Source organism: Henningerozyma blattae, chromosome 1 (assembly GCF_000315915.1).
Source record: "Henningerozyma blattae CBS 6284 chromosome 1, complete genome".
In the NCBI taxonomy this organism is placed as follows: Eukaryota; Fungi; Ascomycota; class Saccharomycetes; order Saccharomycetales; family Saccharomycetaceae; genus Henningerozyma; species Henningerozyma blattae.
This window is the reverse complement of record NC_020185.1, coordinates 351,241-366,977: the sequence shown is the minus strand read 5'-3', so window position 1 is coordinate 366,977 and position 15,737 is coordinate 351,241. Positions and strand designations below refer to the sequence as shown.

The following is a 15,737-nucleotide window of genomic DNA, read 5'->3' as shown; positions in this document are numbered from 1 at the left end:
AATAGATTATGAATGATTATTTTCTGGTATTTCTTCTTTTACGTTTCATGCCGATGATTTTCTTGACATCATCACTTAAGCCACTGTCTTTTTTAGATGATTTATTTCTATTTTCTCTATCATTATTTTGCATTTTATCAGTTCTATCATTGAACTTACCTTTTTTAAATGCTGGTCTGCCATCACGTTTACCTTTACGATCACTTTTTTTGTCGTCTCTAGGTACGCCTCTGTATCCACCTGTGTGATCATTATCATCCTCTCGAGTTCTCTTTTGACCACCTTCTCTAGCTTTAAGAGTATTCTCTCTTCTTCTCTTAACGACGTTAGCATTTTCAATAGCAAATTCAACAACTAAACGTCTGCTTTGTAATTGTTCTGTTGAAATAGATTTCTTTTCATCATCTGTTAGACCTTCTAAGATTTCTTCAGTAGTAATTTTATGTGCATTCAACCATCTTAAACCCATTAAGGCGCTCTTATGATCTCTATATTCAATAAAACCATAACCTCTACTTCTACCAATAGTGGATCCCTTGACTTCCATAATAATTTTGGCTTGTCTAACAAGACCTTGTTTTTTATCCTTTTTCTTTTGTTGCTCAATTTGCTCTTCAGTCATAAATTTATACTTTTCCTTGGTTGATCTTTGAATTTCTTCTTTACTTAATTGATGCCTTACTCCATTTTTAACTTCGGTAGCAAATTCGACGACTGCTCTACGACCTAATGCTTTTAATGATTTTTCAGTCATAGCTCTTGGTATATTTCTGATTGCCAATCTAGTCATCGATAAATGTAATGAAGGGTTTTTCTTTAACTGCTCAACTCTTAGATTATAAGACTTTTCTCTCACTTCCATATCTGTTTTTGACAAAAGTTGAGCTAATTTGGTACCTTCAACTATCTTACCTTCATTCAATAAGTACATGTTACGTTTATCACGTTCAGTAGGAGCTTTACCTAAAGTAACTTTTCTCTTTTCAGCATTTTTTTCAGCCATACGGTTAGCATTTTCTCTATCTAATGTGGGAGTAACGGATAGTACACGACCTTCATAAACATATTCAGGCAGCACATCATCACCAATCAAAAGAGAGGTAGATCCCGCAGCTGGTGCATTAGTAACACACTTTTCATAAGCATCTTTGTTGCGAAAAGCGACAAATGCAGTACCTTTGGCTAACCCAGTTTCCCTATCAATAACAGGCAGAGCATACTTTACTGGTCCAAATTTAGTAAAATGTTCGACCAAAGATTCTTCACTTGCATCATATGGAACATTTCTAACAAATACTGAAAAATCTTCTCTTCTATTCTGTTTTGATTTTTCTTGTTGTTCAATTTTATTTTCTTCTTCAGTGACTTCTTCATCGTCATCTAATTCAATATCACTATCAGAAGTATCATCATCATTGGAGTCATTATCTGAAGAAGAATCGCTGCTATTCGAAGATTCTGATGTGCTAGAATCATCTTTTTGATCTTCTTCTTGGATATCGTTATGAGTTTTCTTATAGTCTTCCCATCTATTTTTTTGTATAGCAAAATCTACAGCAACTGCCCTACCATCAATTTTTAAATCCTTAGTATTTTCTAGTGCGATTCTACAATTGCTGATTTTTTTCATAGTGACAAAAGCAAACCCGCATAATTTACCATCTCTCTTTCTTGGAATACTAGCATCAACTACGTTACCAAATCTACTAAATATCTTCTTTAACTTAATTGGATCTCTACAGCTCCAAGGCATATTTCTAATAATTAATTTAGGCTTCCCTTTGAATTCAGAATCTTCAGGATCTTCGTTGTCATTATTATATTCGCCATGATTATCTATAACCTGTTTCTTTTCAGAATTTTGATCATTACTAATCTGCTCAGATGAAGCTTTAGTTTTATTACGATCTCTTCTTTTAGCAATATCAACTCTAATTAAATGGTTTTTCAACTTAGTCTTTCTAGCTTGCTTTAATGCTTCTTTTGTATCTTCTTCAACTGCAAATGTAACAAAACCAAAACCTCTTGAACGTTTTTGATCATCTTTAACAATAACAGCATGTCTAATGGGTGCAAAATTGGAGAAATAATCTGCTAATTCTCCATCAGTGGTATCTAATGGAATTGATCTTACGAATAACGTTTTAAAATCTAAGTCATTATCCGTGGAGTTCGAGTCATTTTTATTGTTTTTAGTAACAGGATTTTCAACCTTCGTGGTTTTTTCTACAACAGCTTCAGACATAATTATAACTCTGAATGTTACGAATGTGCAGACTATTAAACCTTATTCTTTAAGAGTAGCTAAATATTAATCATGTTTCAAGCCAAAAGAAGTGTTTTGATAAATATTTTAATGTTCTTTTATAGAGGAAACAAAATAATACCTTAGAAAAGCGATGAGATGAGATGAGCTTATTCCGAAAATTTTTCAAATTCCCTGGATCGTGTTGTACGTCAAGAATTTGAAATTCACATATACGCCCTTTATCTGCCAACTTTAATAAAAAAATAAGAAATAAAAAATGCAAAAACTACATCTAATCCAGCGATCTCCAAATTATTATAGTACTAGATGGATAAAATGATATTACAAGCCAAGATATGCAAACTGTCTTGAACGTTTATTTCTTAGTAATATCAATAATCTTCCAAAGATACTTTACATTTAGCTAATTATAATATTTACTTATTTTTAGATCTCTCTATGCTTATGATAACTTTATACAAATTTGAATGATAGTAAATATATATGTTAGTCTATATGAAAATAAATTGCAAAGTTACTTAATTTATATTAATTAATTCAATTCAATACAAAATGTGTTGTGAAAGCTTGTCATTTAGGTAATTTAAGAGACCAGCTAATTCCATTCGTGTTTACTAAATTTCTGTTTAGTTGAATGATTTTTGTATTTCTATAATCTTTTCTATGGAATACGCTTCGTAGAGAAAATATTAAAAATAATATGTTGTAAATGAAAAAAAAATAAGTAGAATAAAGTATAAGTACTTCTAATCAATTGAAAGAACAGTAGTATAGTATTGGGTATATGTTGGTTATTTTATAAATTTATTTTACAGGGAATGGAATAAGACGACTGTCTCTTTCCTATTTTAATGACGAAGGTTAATAATTTGATAAAAGTGCATCTAGATTAATCAAATATTGATAAAAGTATGGGCCTTCAAGAAACGTATATACCACTGACTACTAAATCACATCGTATCAAGAAACTAGCAAAACTTCCATTGGCTTCTTTATGTGATTTAGTCTATAATTGGTTCATCAAGTTTGGAAGCATTAATGAAGAAATTACTAAGGAAGCTTTGTTAGAAGATTTAAAGATTTTGAATCAAACTGAAAATACCAAAAAACTTTTGATAGATTATGTAATTGAAAAAATGTGGCCAGAAGGACTTAACTTATATCAACTAGCACAAATTGAAGCATGTACGATGATTCTTAAGCCTTCTTCTTACTTTTGGAATTCTTCGACTGCTTGGGATTCTAATAATGAAAAATATTTCATCGAGATTGAGCCAGAGAAATTTATGACAAATTTGCAAGAAGATATTGATAAATTATATATTTCTACTATATATATATTCAAACATAAAAGTCTACCTTTGATAATATGCAGAATTCAATTATTTGATTATAACAGTTCTTTCCTGTCTAGTTCAAGAGGAAATATGAAAGATTCTCGAAAAATGGATAACTCCCCTAATGAAAATAATGATCAAAGTAATTTAAAGAAGGATGATAAATCTAAAGATCAGGAAAGTACATCACTTTTATTGGGACGAATATCTGAAAAAGAATATGTGTCAAGAAAACCGTTTTACGTTGCATTTCCAATGAATTCCCCAACAATTATTCATTCCTGTGGAAAAGATATATATTCCAAATTAATTATGCAATGTATTCAAAGGTCCATATCAACCAGAGAACCGATTACTTTGAAACAGAATGAAAGCATACCAATTAAATCCTTAGAAAATATTTATATTTTACAAGGTGCATCAAGATATTCTGGTGCAATGGGTCAATGGGCTGCATATGCGGATGCATTGTTTGAAATCTCACCACTAAGTTCTTATAACCAATATAACGCTAGTAATACAATTGATAATCATCCTTCAATAGTTGGGAAAATGGGGTTAAAAAGAACCAAGTCACAATCAGATAGTTCAGGTAGAGATGACTACGATCGTAAAAAATTACGATTAGAAATGAGCATGTTGAAATTTAAAGGCACAAAAAATGGTTATAATCGAATTCGAAACTTTTATGAAACAATACCTAGCGCAGTTAATGATATGCCAAGGAAAATAAAAGATCATTTAAGGGACGAAAAATATTATAAATCACTAATTCCATGTGAAAGAGCTAAATTCACCATAAGAAACACAATAAAAGAAACCAAAGAGGAAATAAATCTGCAATTTAGATTTACAGGTAATGATATCTTTGGTGGATTACATGAATTGGTAGATAAAAAATTTATTGATATTAGTCGTGTCCCTGGATGGTTAACTGGAGAAAATGGGGTTTCTTCAGGAACAATAACTGATGGTGATTTTGATATTGACGTGCAGAAAAAAAGAGGAGGTTTAATATAAATAAACGTATTATGCAACACTTACGGTAAATAGGGGTATAAATAAGTATATAGAGTAATTATATGGAGAAATAGAGAGGGAGTATATAACAAAAAAATAAAAAAAAAAGATGATGGTAAAGAAAAGTTTGAAAATGAATATGGAAGTATATATTTATACAAAAAGTGATAAATATGAATTTATTTTTTTATAGCATTATAAATCTCACTTTTTGAACCCTTGACAATGATGCTGTAGCTGGGCAATAAGGACACCTAAATGTAGTATTTGACGTATTCTTGGTTAATCTATCCAACGCTTTCTTACAGATGACATGGTGGCATGGTAATGAATAAGGCGGGTTTTCCCTTGTAGTTTCCTCTTTTTGAACAGGGCATATGAATATTGGATGGAAATGAGATAGCATATCTGGTAAATCAACATTAAATGGTAATTCATCAGTTGTTGACCAACCTACATTTTTAACAGATTTAATCAATTTGCATCTAATGAAATCACTAAATGAAATAATGCCGCTTAAAGTAATTAAAAATAATGGAGAATCAAATGATAGCTTATTCCTTTGGCAATATTCTTTGGTGAATAATGATACACACTTTTGTAATTGTTTATTGATCACGTTATTTGTTACTAGTATTGCTTTTTTCATTAATTTTTCATCTTTATTAATATAAGTAGATTTTGATGAGTTTTCTTCAACTGGAGTATCTTCAACAAGATCTGCATTATTTTTATTGTTTTCATTTAATAACAGTTGTGTTAATAATGGGGAAATTTTCAATAAAATTTGATTAAATTTTAAAACTAAAGAATCTTGGCCAAACCCATTTTGTAGAAAATTAATAATTTCAACAATTGGAGTTGGTGAGTTAGGATTTGAGTCTTTTGCTAAATTTAAAAATTTTAACAAGTATAATTCAAAATGTAAATTTGAATTTGGCTTTGCCCAATTAATACATGAATCAAAATTGGTATTTTTCATATCATGAATCAATTTCCCCATTTGAAAGAATTGTGAAGATGTATTTTCATCGATATTATAAGTATTTTTTAAATAATTTGTCATTGAATTTGTATCATTTAAATTAATATCTATTGGAAGATTTTCAATGATATATCTTGAAATATGGAAATCAATTGCACTATTAACATGGCTTTTAATTTCAATTAAATCCATTCGGTTTTTAATATTTCCATTTCTAATGCCATTAGAATAATCGTCATCATCAATATTTTTAATTTCGTTATCTATAGAGGAATCACCTAAATGACTTTTTTTATTACTTTTACCAGTATTTATGTTGTAAAAAGTCTCTAAACTTATATCATCTAATTTAAAATCGGAATACAACTTATGAATCACATTTTTCTTAAATCTACTATTTTGTTGATGAATTGCCTTTGTATTTTTTTTATTTGAATGATCCCATTGCTTTTGTGATTTGACTAGCTTATCTGAAATAATTAATCTTTTTTTCAATAACTTTTCAATCTGGATATCTTTTGAGTCTTTTGAAGTAGAAGAATCTTTATTAATTTTGTCATAATCTTGGATATTTTTATTCAAATGTGCTTTTAATTTTTTCAGTTGTGTTTTAAAGTCATGGGTGTCTATTAAACATTGCTTTATTAAAGGTTCTGATGGTTTGTCTGGCAGAGAAAACCCTTCGATTTCCTTTTGTATTGATTCTAATAGTTCTGTCATATTTCGTTGAATAGGTAATCAGATTTAGCTATATGTTATTATTACTATTCTTTTTTTTTTTATTTAATGTCTTTATATTATTCAATATTCCTTTTTCACATCACTTGATTGCTTTCCATCAGTCCCTTAAAAAAAGACCGAATAGAAATATCTGTTCAAAAACTCAATAAAAGATACAGTTGTATATTTATAGTAAATGAAAACTATACTAAAAATACTGAATAAAGACTGCTGAGACGTTCATTTAGCTAATACTTTCATAACACCAGTTAAAGCAAAAAAAAACATCACTTGAGTGACTAAACCACGATATGCACTAATTCTTAATATAAAGTTATAGAAGTTTCCCTGGCTCTAACTTAAACCAAGAATTATTTATAAATAGTTATCATTGCAGAAAACCCTCCTCATAAAACACTCGGGGTTTCTCAGTCACAAGTTTGCCTGAAAGACATATTGTTATCATATCACAATACATATCATTTATCATTGAATACATCTCTATATGTCCAAAGCTATACACCTATTTACAAGATTATATTCTATCTCTTTTTATCGATCTGCATGAATGACCTTGACTTGAGTAAAACAGTTTTACACCTTCATGTGGAAAGTATGCTTTAGAGAATGTATTACTAGCTCAGAAACTATTGTTACTAGTTATTTGCTTCTATTCGAATGATTTTGCCCATGTGTAGTAGGACTCGGTTCTATTCTCTAATCACATACGTTTCATGATCTGTCCTAATATAATTTCATGACTGTTGATCTTCGTAGTAAAAACAAAACTGCTATTGAGAAACATTTGACAAGAAAATTGTGTCACGTGATTATCCGTTTTTGATCAATGTAACAATTTTAAGCTTTGCTACTACTAGTAGTATATCTTTTTTGCTGCTAGTTTAATACCAACTGTTTATTAAACTATACAACTATATACCTGAGCCTATGTAAGTTAAATATTATTATTATTATTATTATTACGTTCCGATTTGTTCACTATACACTTCCATCTTTTGTATTTCGTCCTTTTTGTTTTCTGGTTCTTACCTCTTTGTTCTACCTTAACCCTCTAGTTTATTCTTTTAGCCTTAGATTCTTAAATAGAATTTATGTTCATGATTCACTTACTTGTTAATCTACAAGTTCATTCCGTTATCATGTGATCCTGATTTATACACGTGACTAACGTAGCTCACACTACGTGGCAATCAAAAATTAAATGAAACGGACAGGAATCGAACCTGCAACCCTTTGATTGCAACCTTATTCCGGAAATTCCAAACTTTAATTGGAGTCAAAAGCTCTGCCATTGAGCCACCGCTTCACCTTTCTATTGATATTTGTTGTAGACGAGATTGACTTTATACTCATCTACAAGTTGCTAACCAGAAATTATACATAACACTGAGCAACTGCTAGTTGCATACCTGTGAATATCGGTTCAATGCATAATCTCTACTAGTTAGCCAGCATTACTCAAACTGTGCACTCCTACCCTTATAAGTAAGTTTACAAACAGTCCAATTAAAGTAAAATGGGAAAGCTGGCGTTGACCTTTGAAAAGTATTTAAAGGCCAGCTTTTCAGACTTAAGACATAAATTTATAGTTCTTTTTGCTGGAGTATGATTAAATCATTTTCTATTAAGTGGTAAGACTTTTTATCACGTAACTTATTGTTTAAAATGTGTTTTTTTTATATCGAAAAACACTATTTTAGTAAGATCATATTTTGTGAATAGATATATATGCTCATAAAGTATGTAAAAGAAGTAATCCAATATTACATCAAAAACATCCTTATTAAATAATGTCAGACTCTCTGAAATTCCAGTAGTTTTAACTAACACTAGGCTTCATAATATAGATAGTATTTTCAAACTTTGTTCATATAGCTATACTTTTTAAAAATGTTGAATAAATAAACTTTCCTTGGAGAAATACTGTTTGTCTTAATTTGAAAATAATGTTTAGCAATTCAGAATCCCAATAAGTAAAAAAAATAATACACAATTAAAATTTCCAGAAGCGTTTTTGAATCACTCCTTAAAACTGAAAAATAGTATTAAACTATAAATCATTTTGAATGTTCTTTTACACCCCTTTGTAAAATTGTTATTTTAGTATAATTTCTCAAAATATTACTAAGAATAATCTACATATTTCACAATATATACAAGGTATCGGACTTTAAAACAATTTTAAATAAATACTACTTTAAATTGTTGAATTAATAAACATACATACTATTTTTTTCAAATAATCTTTTTTTTAGGTGATATTCAATGTTTAGTTTTACCCTAGCATATATATTATTATTTTAACATATATACTTAGTTGAAGAATCGAACACGGGACAAAAACAAACTTTGCAAATTGGGTAATTTCCATTTGAGGCGATTTATTTAATATGATTTCCATTTTAAGTTAAAGGTAAACACATACTCTCAATGTCACAAATTTGTCAAATTTCGATGCCAATTTGTAAAATTATTCACCATTTTAGGTACAGGAAAAACCTAGAATTCCCAGAATAACTTTGAAGTTAAGGTTGTAATTTTTAGTTTTATTCTTTAGGTTGCCCAAGATCAAATAATGAAAGATGTGAATTATGTTTCCCAGAGAATTTCTGAACAAGAATTGTCAGAATAGGTGTCCCAGAATAAGATTTCACGTTCGTTTCCATTGAGTTTAGCAAAGAGCAAATCTCTATTTACTTTATTACCAGAATAGTTATTAGAAGGTATATTTCTATATTCTATTAATTTTCCATCATTCAATTCACTTTTTTTTTATTATTATTATTATTATCATTATTATTATTATCATTATTATTATTTTTTTTTACCAATTTATTTGAATAAAACCTGTAAATCAAAGAATTTGTTTGATTGTGGTTAACAATTGAATCCTTATTAAAAATTCTTATCCATTCATTTTTACGTATAAGGAGTAATATATATAGAAAAATTATATATATATATGTGTTTACTAACGAACGCATTTTATTCATTCGTTTTTATTGCAATTTAAACAACCATCAAGCTTAAGCCATGCTAGATAAAACAAATACTAATACTAGTACAAGAAATGTATTAACGCAAACCTCCCCAACTAAATTGAATATCCAAGCATGCGATTGGAAAAGAACATCACTGTCTAACTCAAATTCAACTTTGAATGGTAAAATTATGAAGAATGGTAAACCCTCTTTAATTCGAACTCAATCATTGACAAACTATATCTCAATGAACAAAAATTCAATTCCAAATTATAAATCATATAGCAATCATCAACAAACTTATGTGCCATCTTCACCAATCAAGCAAAATATTCATAGTTCAAATAATACTAAATTAGATAATTCAAAAATTTTACTCACAAGGCCAAAAATCTCCTTACCAGCCCCACCTTTACTAAGGAGAAATTCCTCATTCTTTAAGGATGAACTTCCGAGCCATTCCTTTCTAAGTTCTAATTCAAGTAATAACATACCAACTATAACGACCAAACCTTCCCTTTCATATTCATCTTCGCATATTACTACTAACACAACCATAAAACCAATAGATTCCAATTCATCAGCAGCACCAACTTCTACAGCCTCTTTAATGCAAACTGTCTCCACATCAAATAAGGATGAACCGAGTCAAGATAATAATGAAGATTCAAACAATAATGCTAATAATAATGAAAATAAAAAAATTATTGACAGGTTTTTCCCCACAATTCAAAATAGGGATCAGAATAAAATTGATCCACAAACATTGGAAGATAAATTACCTTCTCCAAATGCATCACCAACAGCTCATCTAAGAGCTCAGACAAAATTAGTCTTTAAACAAACAGTGGCAGAAGCCTGTGGCCTTTCAATGAACCAACGAGTATTGCAGTATATGAAAGAACCACCTTTAAAACTAAATAGTAATAATAATAGTTCTCAAACTTACAATCTAAAAAAAAGAACTCACTACAACTACAATACATACAACCAAAACCAATTGAAATTCACACAAGATCTATTAAAGATTAGAAAAATTAATTCAACACCTGAAAGAATCTTAGACGCTCCAGGCTTCCAGGATGACTTTTATTTAAATCTTCTAAGTTGGTCATCCAAAAATATTCTAGCTATTGCACTAGAAACTGCATTATATCTTTGGGATGGTAATACTGGGGATGTATCAATGCTTGTTGATTTCAACAATATTTTAATAACAAGTATTGTTTGGTCTGATGATGATTGCCATATTTCCATTGGTAAAAATGATGGAACTTTAGAGATTTGGGATATTGATTCTATGTCGTTGGTTAGAACAATGAAATCCCATTTAAATGTTAGAATTGGATCACAATCGTGGCTTGAAACTTTAATTGCTACTGGATCCAAGAGTGGAGAAATTCAAATTAATGATGTTAGAATTAAAAATCACATTGTTTCCACTTGGGATAATCATAAAGGTGAAGTTTGTGGTCTATCTTACAAATCAGATGGATTACAATTGGCTTCTGGAGGTAATGACAATACTGTCATGATTTGGGATACAAGAACTTCTTTACCACAATTTATTAAAAGAAATCATAATGCTGCTGTTAAGGCTTTAAGCTGGTGTCCATATATACCAAATTTATTAGCGACAGGAGGTGGCCAATATGATAAATCGATTAATTTTTGGAATACCACAAATGGTGCAAGAGTTGGAACCATTCAGACGGGATCTCAAGTTAGTTCATTACATTGGGGCCAAAGTTATTCAAAAACTTTAAATTCTGCTAATTCATCATCATCATTTAATAAAGAAATCATTGCTACAGGTGGTAGCCCAAGTAACTCAATTTCAATATTCAATTATGATACAAAATTTAAAGTTGCAGAAATTGAAAACGCTCATGACTCAAGAATTAACTGCTCACAATTGTCACCAGACGGCACAACTTTAGCTACTGTTGGTGGTGATGAAAATTTGAAATTTTTTAGAGTATTTGATTCAAAGAAAAGATTCAAGAAACGATCAAAAGGTATAATTAGTGACGAAATGCTAAGTTTAATTAATAACCATAATAGCTCTTTTAAATTGAGAAGACCAAGAGGTGGAGCTAACTTGGACGAAAATTATAATTATGATTACCAAAATGACGACGATGATTCAGAAACTGATGATAATATTATCGATGAAAATTCTAACAATCGAACCGCCAACAATATAAACGAATATATTATTAGATAAACAGTTAAAGAATCTTTCTTTTTATTACGTAACTTCATTCATTCTTCATAACATTAAATATTTGCATTATTGGTATTCCCATTTACATAAGTACCAACCATATATAACACTCATATATATAAAACAAAAAATATAACAATTTTACCAAAAAGGGTTTTGTTAGAGAGAAATACAAAATAAAATATAACACTTAATTTTTCTTTTTTTCCTTTTTGAGACACTGAATGAACTCATTCAAAAGTAATCCAAAAAAGAAAAAGAGTAGACGATGGGGAGACTAGAGATGCATCAAGCGACAAAAATATAGGCTAAACTCGAAAGATTAACCCAAGATTATAGAACCATAAGACCCTATAACCTCTTGAAGTGTAAGGATCGCGACACTTCTAACCTAGATACCATGGCTCTCAAGCACGAAGAAAAGTTGAAACAGTAAAAATAATTCCCGATGTCCTAGGCAACCTCACAGACAGAGTAGAAAAGTGTACCCTCATCCAAAGGAATCACTCCAAAAGAGCATGATCAAAGATACCAATAATATCTCAAACAGGATTTCCTCACCAAACCGAATAGTAATGAAATTCAAAAAAGAAAACAATTTTGAAATAATAAATGTGGGGATCAAGCAAGCCTGATCTATTACGGCGATCTACACAGCCGAAGCTGGCTTCAAGCAAACCATAAATACATCGCAAAATAGTTTTCAATCTAAAATTAGATATCACTATCCAATTCAAAAATTCCATCCCTTAACATCATCAGAATCCTCAACCAACAATCTCAAATGGGGCTAAAAACCGAAAGATCACAAAGGTCTAATCAAAAAAAATTCTAACTATAACAAACAATCCAACGAAACTATAAAGCCATTGCTGACCCGAAAACCATAAATATAAAGACCTCTCCTCACCTGCCACCTGCCCAGCATTGGTCTGAAAACATTAATGAGAAAAAAACGATTTAAATCCTCCGAAAAGAAAACAAAATATTTATCTCCCCTATCAATGAATCCATCTGAATAACAGTACAAATGGCAACTGATTGTTTCCAAAAAATGTGTTGTAACAAAAATAAGGTAATGAGCCTCTTTGAGGTCATTTCAGTTGTTACACTGAAAAGAACAGATACTACACTTGATCTAAGCCAAAAGGCAAAGAGATTTGGTTTTTTTAAAAAATAAACAAGAAAAAAAAATTATCAAGAATCGTTCAAAGGAATTTTTGTTATAGCTCATCATTACCAAATCGCCGGCTTTTATAGTTTTCATTTCTAAAAAATTTCTAAAATTCTTTTTCTTTTTTTTTTTTTTTTTTTTTGGAGTTCACGTGATGTTTTGGAATTTGGAAATTCTAAAATATTGGCGGTGAACAATAAGAGTAATCAATTGAGATTTTGGAATTTTAGTTTGTCAAATAAATTAATGGATAAAAAGCCAGTTCTCCCCCAAGACAAACGATCTTAAACTTGAATAATAAGAAGGACAGAACTGTGATTTAAATATTAGTATTAAGAATATAACCAGTGATCATATTCCTTAACATAACATCAGAAGAGAATTGAAATCTTAGTCTTTCCCCTCTTTTCCCTTACAGATATCCAAAAAAAAAACGTACACAAAAGAACTATTGATCAGATATCAATAGCAAAATGAATTACCAAAACGAAGAAGAAATTAAGGCTTTGATAGAAAATCAAAATGTTGGTCTAGCAGCAATTAGACGAATGCTAGGATCTAAAACTTCATATGACATGCTACCGGTTTCTTTTAAGTTAGTGGTCTTCGACACTACACTATCTGTTAAACGTGCATTAAACTTATTACTACAACATAATATCGTTTCGGCTCCGTTATGGGATGCCAAAACATCTAAATTTGCTGGGTTATTAACTACTGGTGACTTCATCAATATAATTAAATATTATTTCTCAAATCCCGATAGATTAGAAATAGTTGATACAATGACTCTTGGTGGATTAGAAGAATTAGAAAGAACTATTGGGGCACCATCAATGGATACGATATCCATTCATCCATCAAAACCTCTATTTGATGCATGTTTGAAAATGTTAGAATCAAGAAGTGGTAGAATCCCTCTAATCGATCAAGATGAAGGTACCAATAGAGAAATCGTGGTAAGTGTTTTAACTCAGTATCGTATTTTAAAATTTATTGCCTTGAATTGTAGAGAAACTCATTTATTACAAATCCCTATATCAGAACTAGGTATAATATCTACAGATAATATTCATAGTTGCCAAATGACAACACCTGTAATTGATGTCATTGATTGCTTAACTCAAGAAAAACTATCATCAATTCCTATTGTTGATGAAAATGGTGTTTTAATTAATGTTTATGAAGCTGTTGATGTTTTGGGACTAATTAAAGGTGGTATCTACAACGATCTTTCGTTAAGTGTTGGTGAAACTTTATTAAGAAGAAGTGAAAATTTCGAAGGTGTTTGCACATGTACGCCAAATGATAAGTTATCCAATATCATGAACACTGTTAGAAGAGCAAGTGTGCACAGATTCTTTGTTGTAGATGACAACTATAAATTGCTTGGTGTGTTGAGTTTGAGTGATATTTTAAAATATTTACTTCTCGGTGGCTCTACTAATTCACCATTATAGTTAATTATCTATAACAGTTCCACCTTTTCTTTTTATTTTATGAAATCTAATGTATTAACTATTATTATCACTTTGTGTTTCTTTTTTTTTTGTTTTTTCTTTTTTTTTTTTGCCTTTATTATTACTAATCAATTTATTAAACCTTCATTGCAGTAGTACAAATTCACCTAACACTTAACACCAACAAAATCTAATACATTATACTCCTTCACTCATCTTACTGCTATCTTCCATTATTGATTGTAATGATTAATTGTTGAACCTTTAGTTGTATTCGATATTATATAATGTTACGTAATGATATACACTTATAGATTAGACTGTATCTAATTAGGTAAAAACAACAACAATAGATATAACAACCATTTCCATAAATGAAACAACAAGAATAAGTATCATGACGAATTGCTGAAATTTGTTCTTATTGTTCTTTAACTTATTCAATTTCTGGTGCTCTGCTAACATTGTTCTTTATCAACGGAATTTTCACTGTAAAATTCTAGAATCGATAACGTTATCAGTATGTTCCTTAAAATACGGTTCATAAACATATATATATATAAATAAACACATGTTCTTTTTACTTTTTTTGTTCCTGCAGTTCTAATGCCAATTGCTTCTGTCTAAAGGCCTTGTACTTTTCATCTTCATTCATTTCCACTCTATTTAAGAAATCTTGTTTTGCCAAATACCCATCTTTATTATGTAACGTTAATTCATCATTGATGCCTTCTTTATCGACATATGTAGCCCAGTCCATTTGAGATTTCTCTAATGTAGTTAATTTAGGTTTCAATGTCCCAGAGATAATCTGCTCTAAGATTGAAGGTCTCTTTAATGGCCTTCTTAATTGTTTCTCAACTTCAGTAGGTTTTGCTTCATTAACTTTTACTGAGGGAGTTGCCACTTTTTCATTAGGAGTCTTATTGGAATCAAATTTTAAATTATTTAAATATTCCTGAGCTGCAGCACTAGATCTTGGCACTTGCTTCCTTTCATGTATCATTTCCCCGGCGAATTTGTACGATCTTTCAATCCATATTAATTCTTCATTCAATTCGTCATTCGTGTCTTGACCGATATCTGTAGAATTTGGGTCTGCAATCACTGACTTGCTATTGTTACTTAGACTGTTCTGTAAACGATTATTAGCATCTTTTTTTAATTCTTCCCATATAGAGTTGGCGTTATCTGATATTGTTGAGACATCTAATGATTCGTATTTATGTTTTTTTCTATTCTCTTCTTCAAGTTGTCTCGCCTTTCTGGTTTTAATAAATCCTCCAACATCACTAGTAATATTAGAATAATCAACATTTGTCTTTTCGTCCTCTGATGAGACATATTCATCATTCTCTTCCTCACTAGGCTCATTATTGATTAGCTCCTTTTTGGATGGATCAAAATCTTCATCTTCCTCCTCATTATAATCGTCTTCCTCATTCGTAAGAACATCTTCCTTCTCTTGTTTATTATTTAAATCTATACTTTCTTTTGCTATCATTGATTTCACTTAATCCTTCTGACCTTTATATATTCAATT

General features: G+C 30.0%; 6 protein-coding genes and 1 non-coding gene across 7 annotated transcripts; 3 read left to right on the top strand and 4 right to left on the bottom strand.

The window, feature by feature from the left end:
• Nucleotides 1-16: 16 nt before the first annotated feature.
• NOP4 (mRNA-binding ribosome biosynthesis protein NOP4) lies at nt 17-2,245 on the bottom strand (the record flags this gene model as incomplete). Its single annotated transcript, XM_004177427.1, has 1 exon — nt 17-2,245. The coding sequence occupies one exon, from the start codon at nt 2,243-2,245 to the stop codon at nt 17-19; it is 2,229 nt and encodes a 742-aa protein (XP_004177475.1).
• Nucleotides 2,246-3,180: 935 nt separating this feature from the next.
• CHL4 (Chl4p) lies at nt 3,181-4,626 on the top strand (the record flags this gene model as incomplete). Its single annotated transcript, XM_004177426.1, has 1 exon — nt 3,181-4,626. The coding sequence occupies one exon, from the start codon at nt 3,181-3,183 to the stop codon at nt 4,624-4,626; it is 1,446 nt and encodes a 481-aa protein (XP_004177474.1).
• A 187-nt stretch (nt 4,627-4,813) lies between these two features.
• RMD5 (ubiquitin-protein ligase RMD5) lies at nt 4,814-6,331 on the bottom strand (the record flags this gene model as incomplete). Its single annotated transcript, XM_004177425.1, has 1 exon — nt 4,814-6,331. One exon carries the CDS (start codon nt 6,329-6,331, stop codon nt 4,814-4,816), a length of 1,518 nt encoding a protein of 505 aa, XP_004177473.1.
• A 1,223-nt stretch (nt 6,332-7,554) lies between these two features.
• TBLA0Atrna4W lies at nt 7,555-7,658 on the bottom strand. The gene is made up of 2 exons: nt 7,622-7,658; nt 7,555-7,591 (listed from the first exon to the last, which is right to left on the bottom strand). It is a non-coding gene; the product is annotated as a tRNA-Trp (tRNA).
• A 1,727-nt stretch (nt 7,659-9,385) lies between these two features.
• CDC20 (ubiquitin-protein transferase activating protein CDC20) lies at nt 9,386-11,560 on the top strand (the record flags this gene model as incomplete). Its single annotated transcript, XM_004177424.1, has 1 exon — nt 9,386-11,560. One exon carries the CDS (start codon nt 9,386-9,388, stop codon nt 11,558-11,560), a length of 2,175 nt encoding a protein of 724 aa, XP_004177472.1.
• Nucleotides 11,561-13,207: 1,647 nt separating this feature from the next.
• SNF4 (AMP-activated serine/threonine-protein kinase regulatory subunit SNF4) lies at nt 13,208-14,194 on the top strand (the record flags this gene model as incomplete). Its single annotated transcript, XM_004177423.1, has 1 exon — nt 13,208-14,194. The coding sequence occupies one exon, from the start codon at nt 13,208-13,210 to the stop codon at nt 14,192-14,194; it is 987 nt and encodes a 328-aa protein (XP_004177471.1).
• A 580-nt stretch (nt 14,195-14,774) lies between these two features.
• Nucleotides 14,775-15,698, bottom strand: SWC5 (Swc5p; the record flags this gene model as incomplete). Its single annotated transcript, XM_004177422.1, has 1 exon — nt 14,775-15,698. One exon carries the CDS (start codon nt 15,696-15,698, stop codon nt 14,775-14,777), a length of 924 nt encoding a protein of 307 aa, XP_004177470.1.
• Nucleotides 15,699-15,737: the final 39 nt, after the last annotated feature.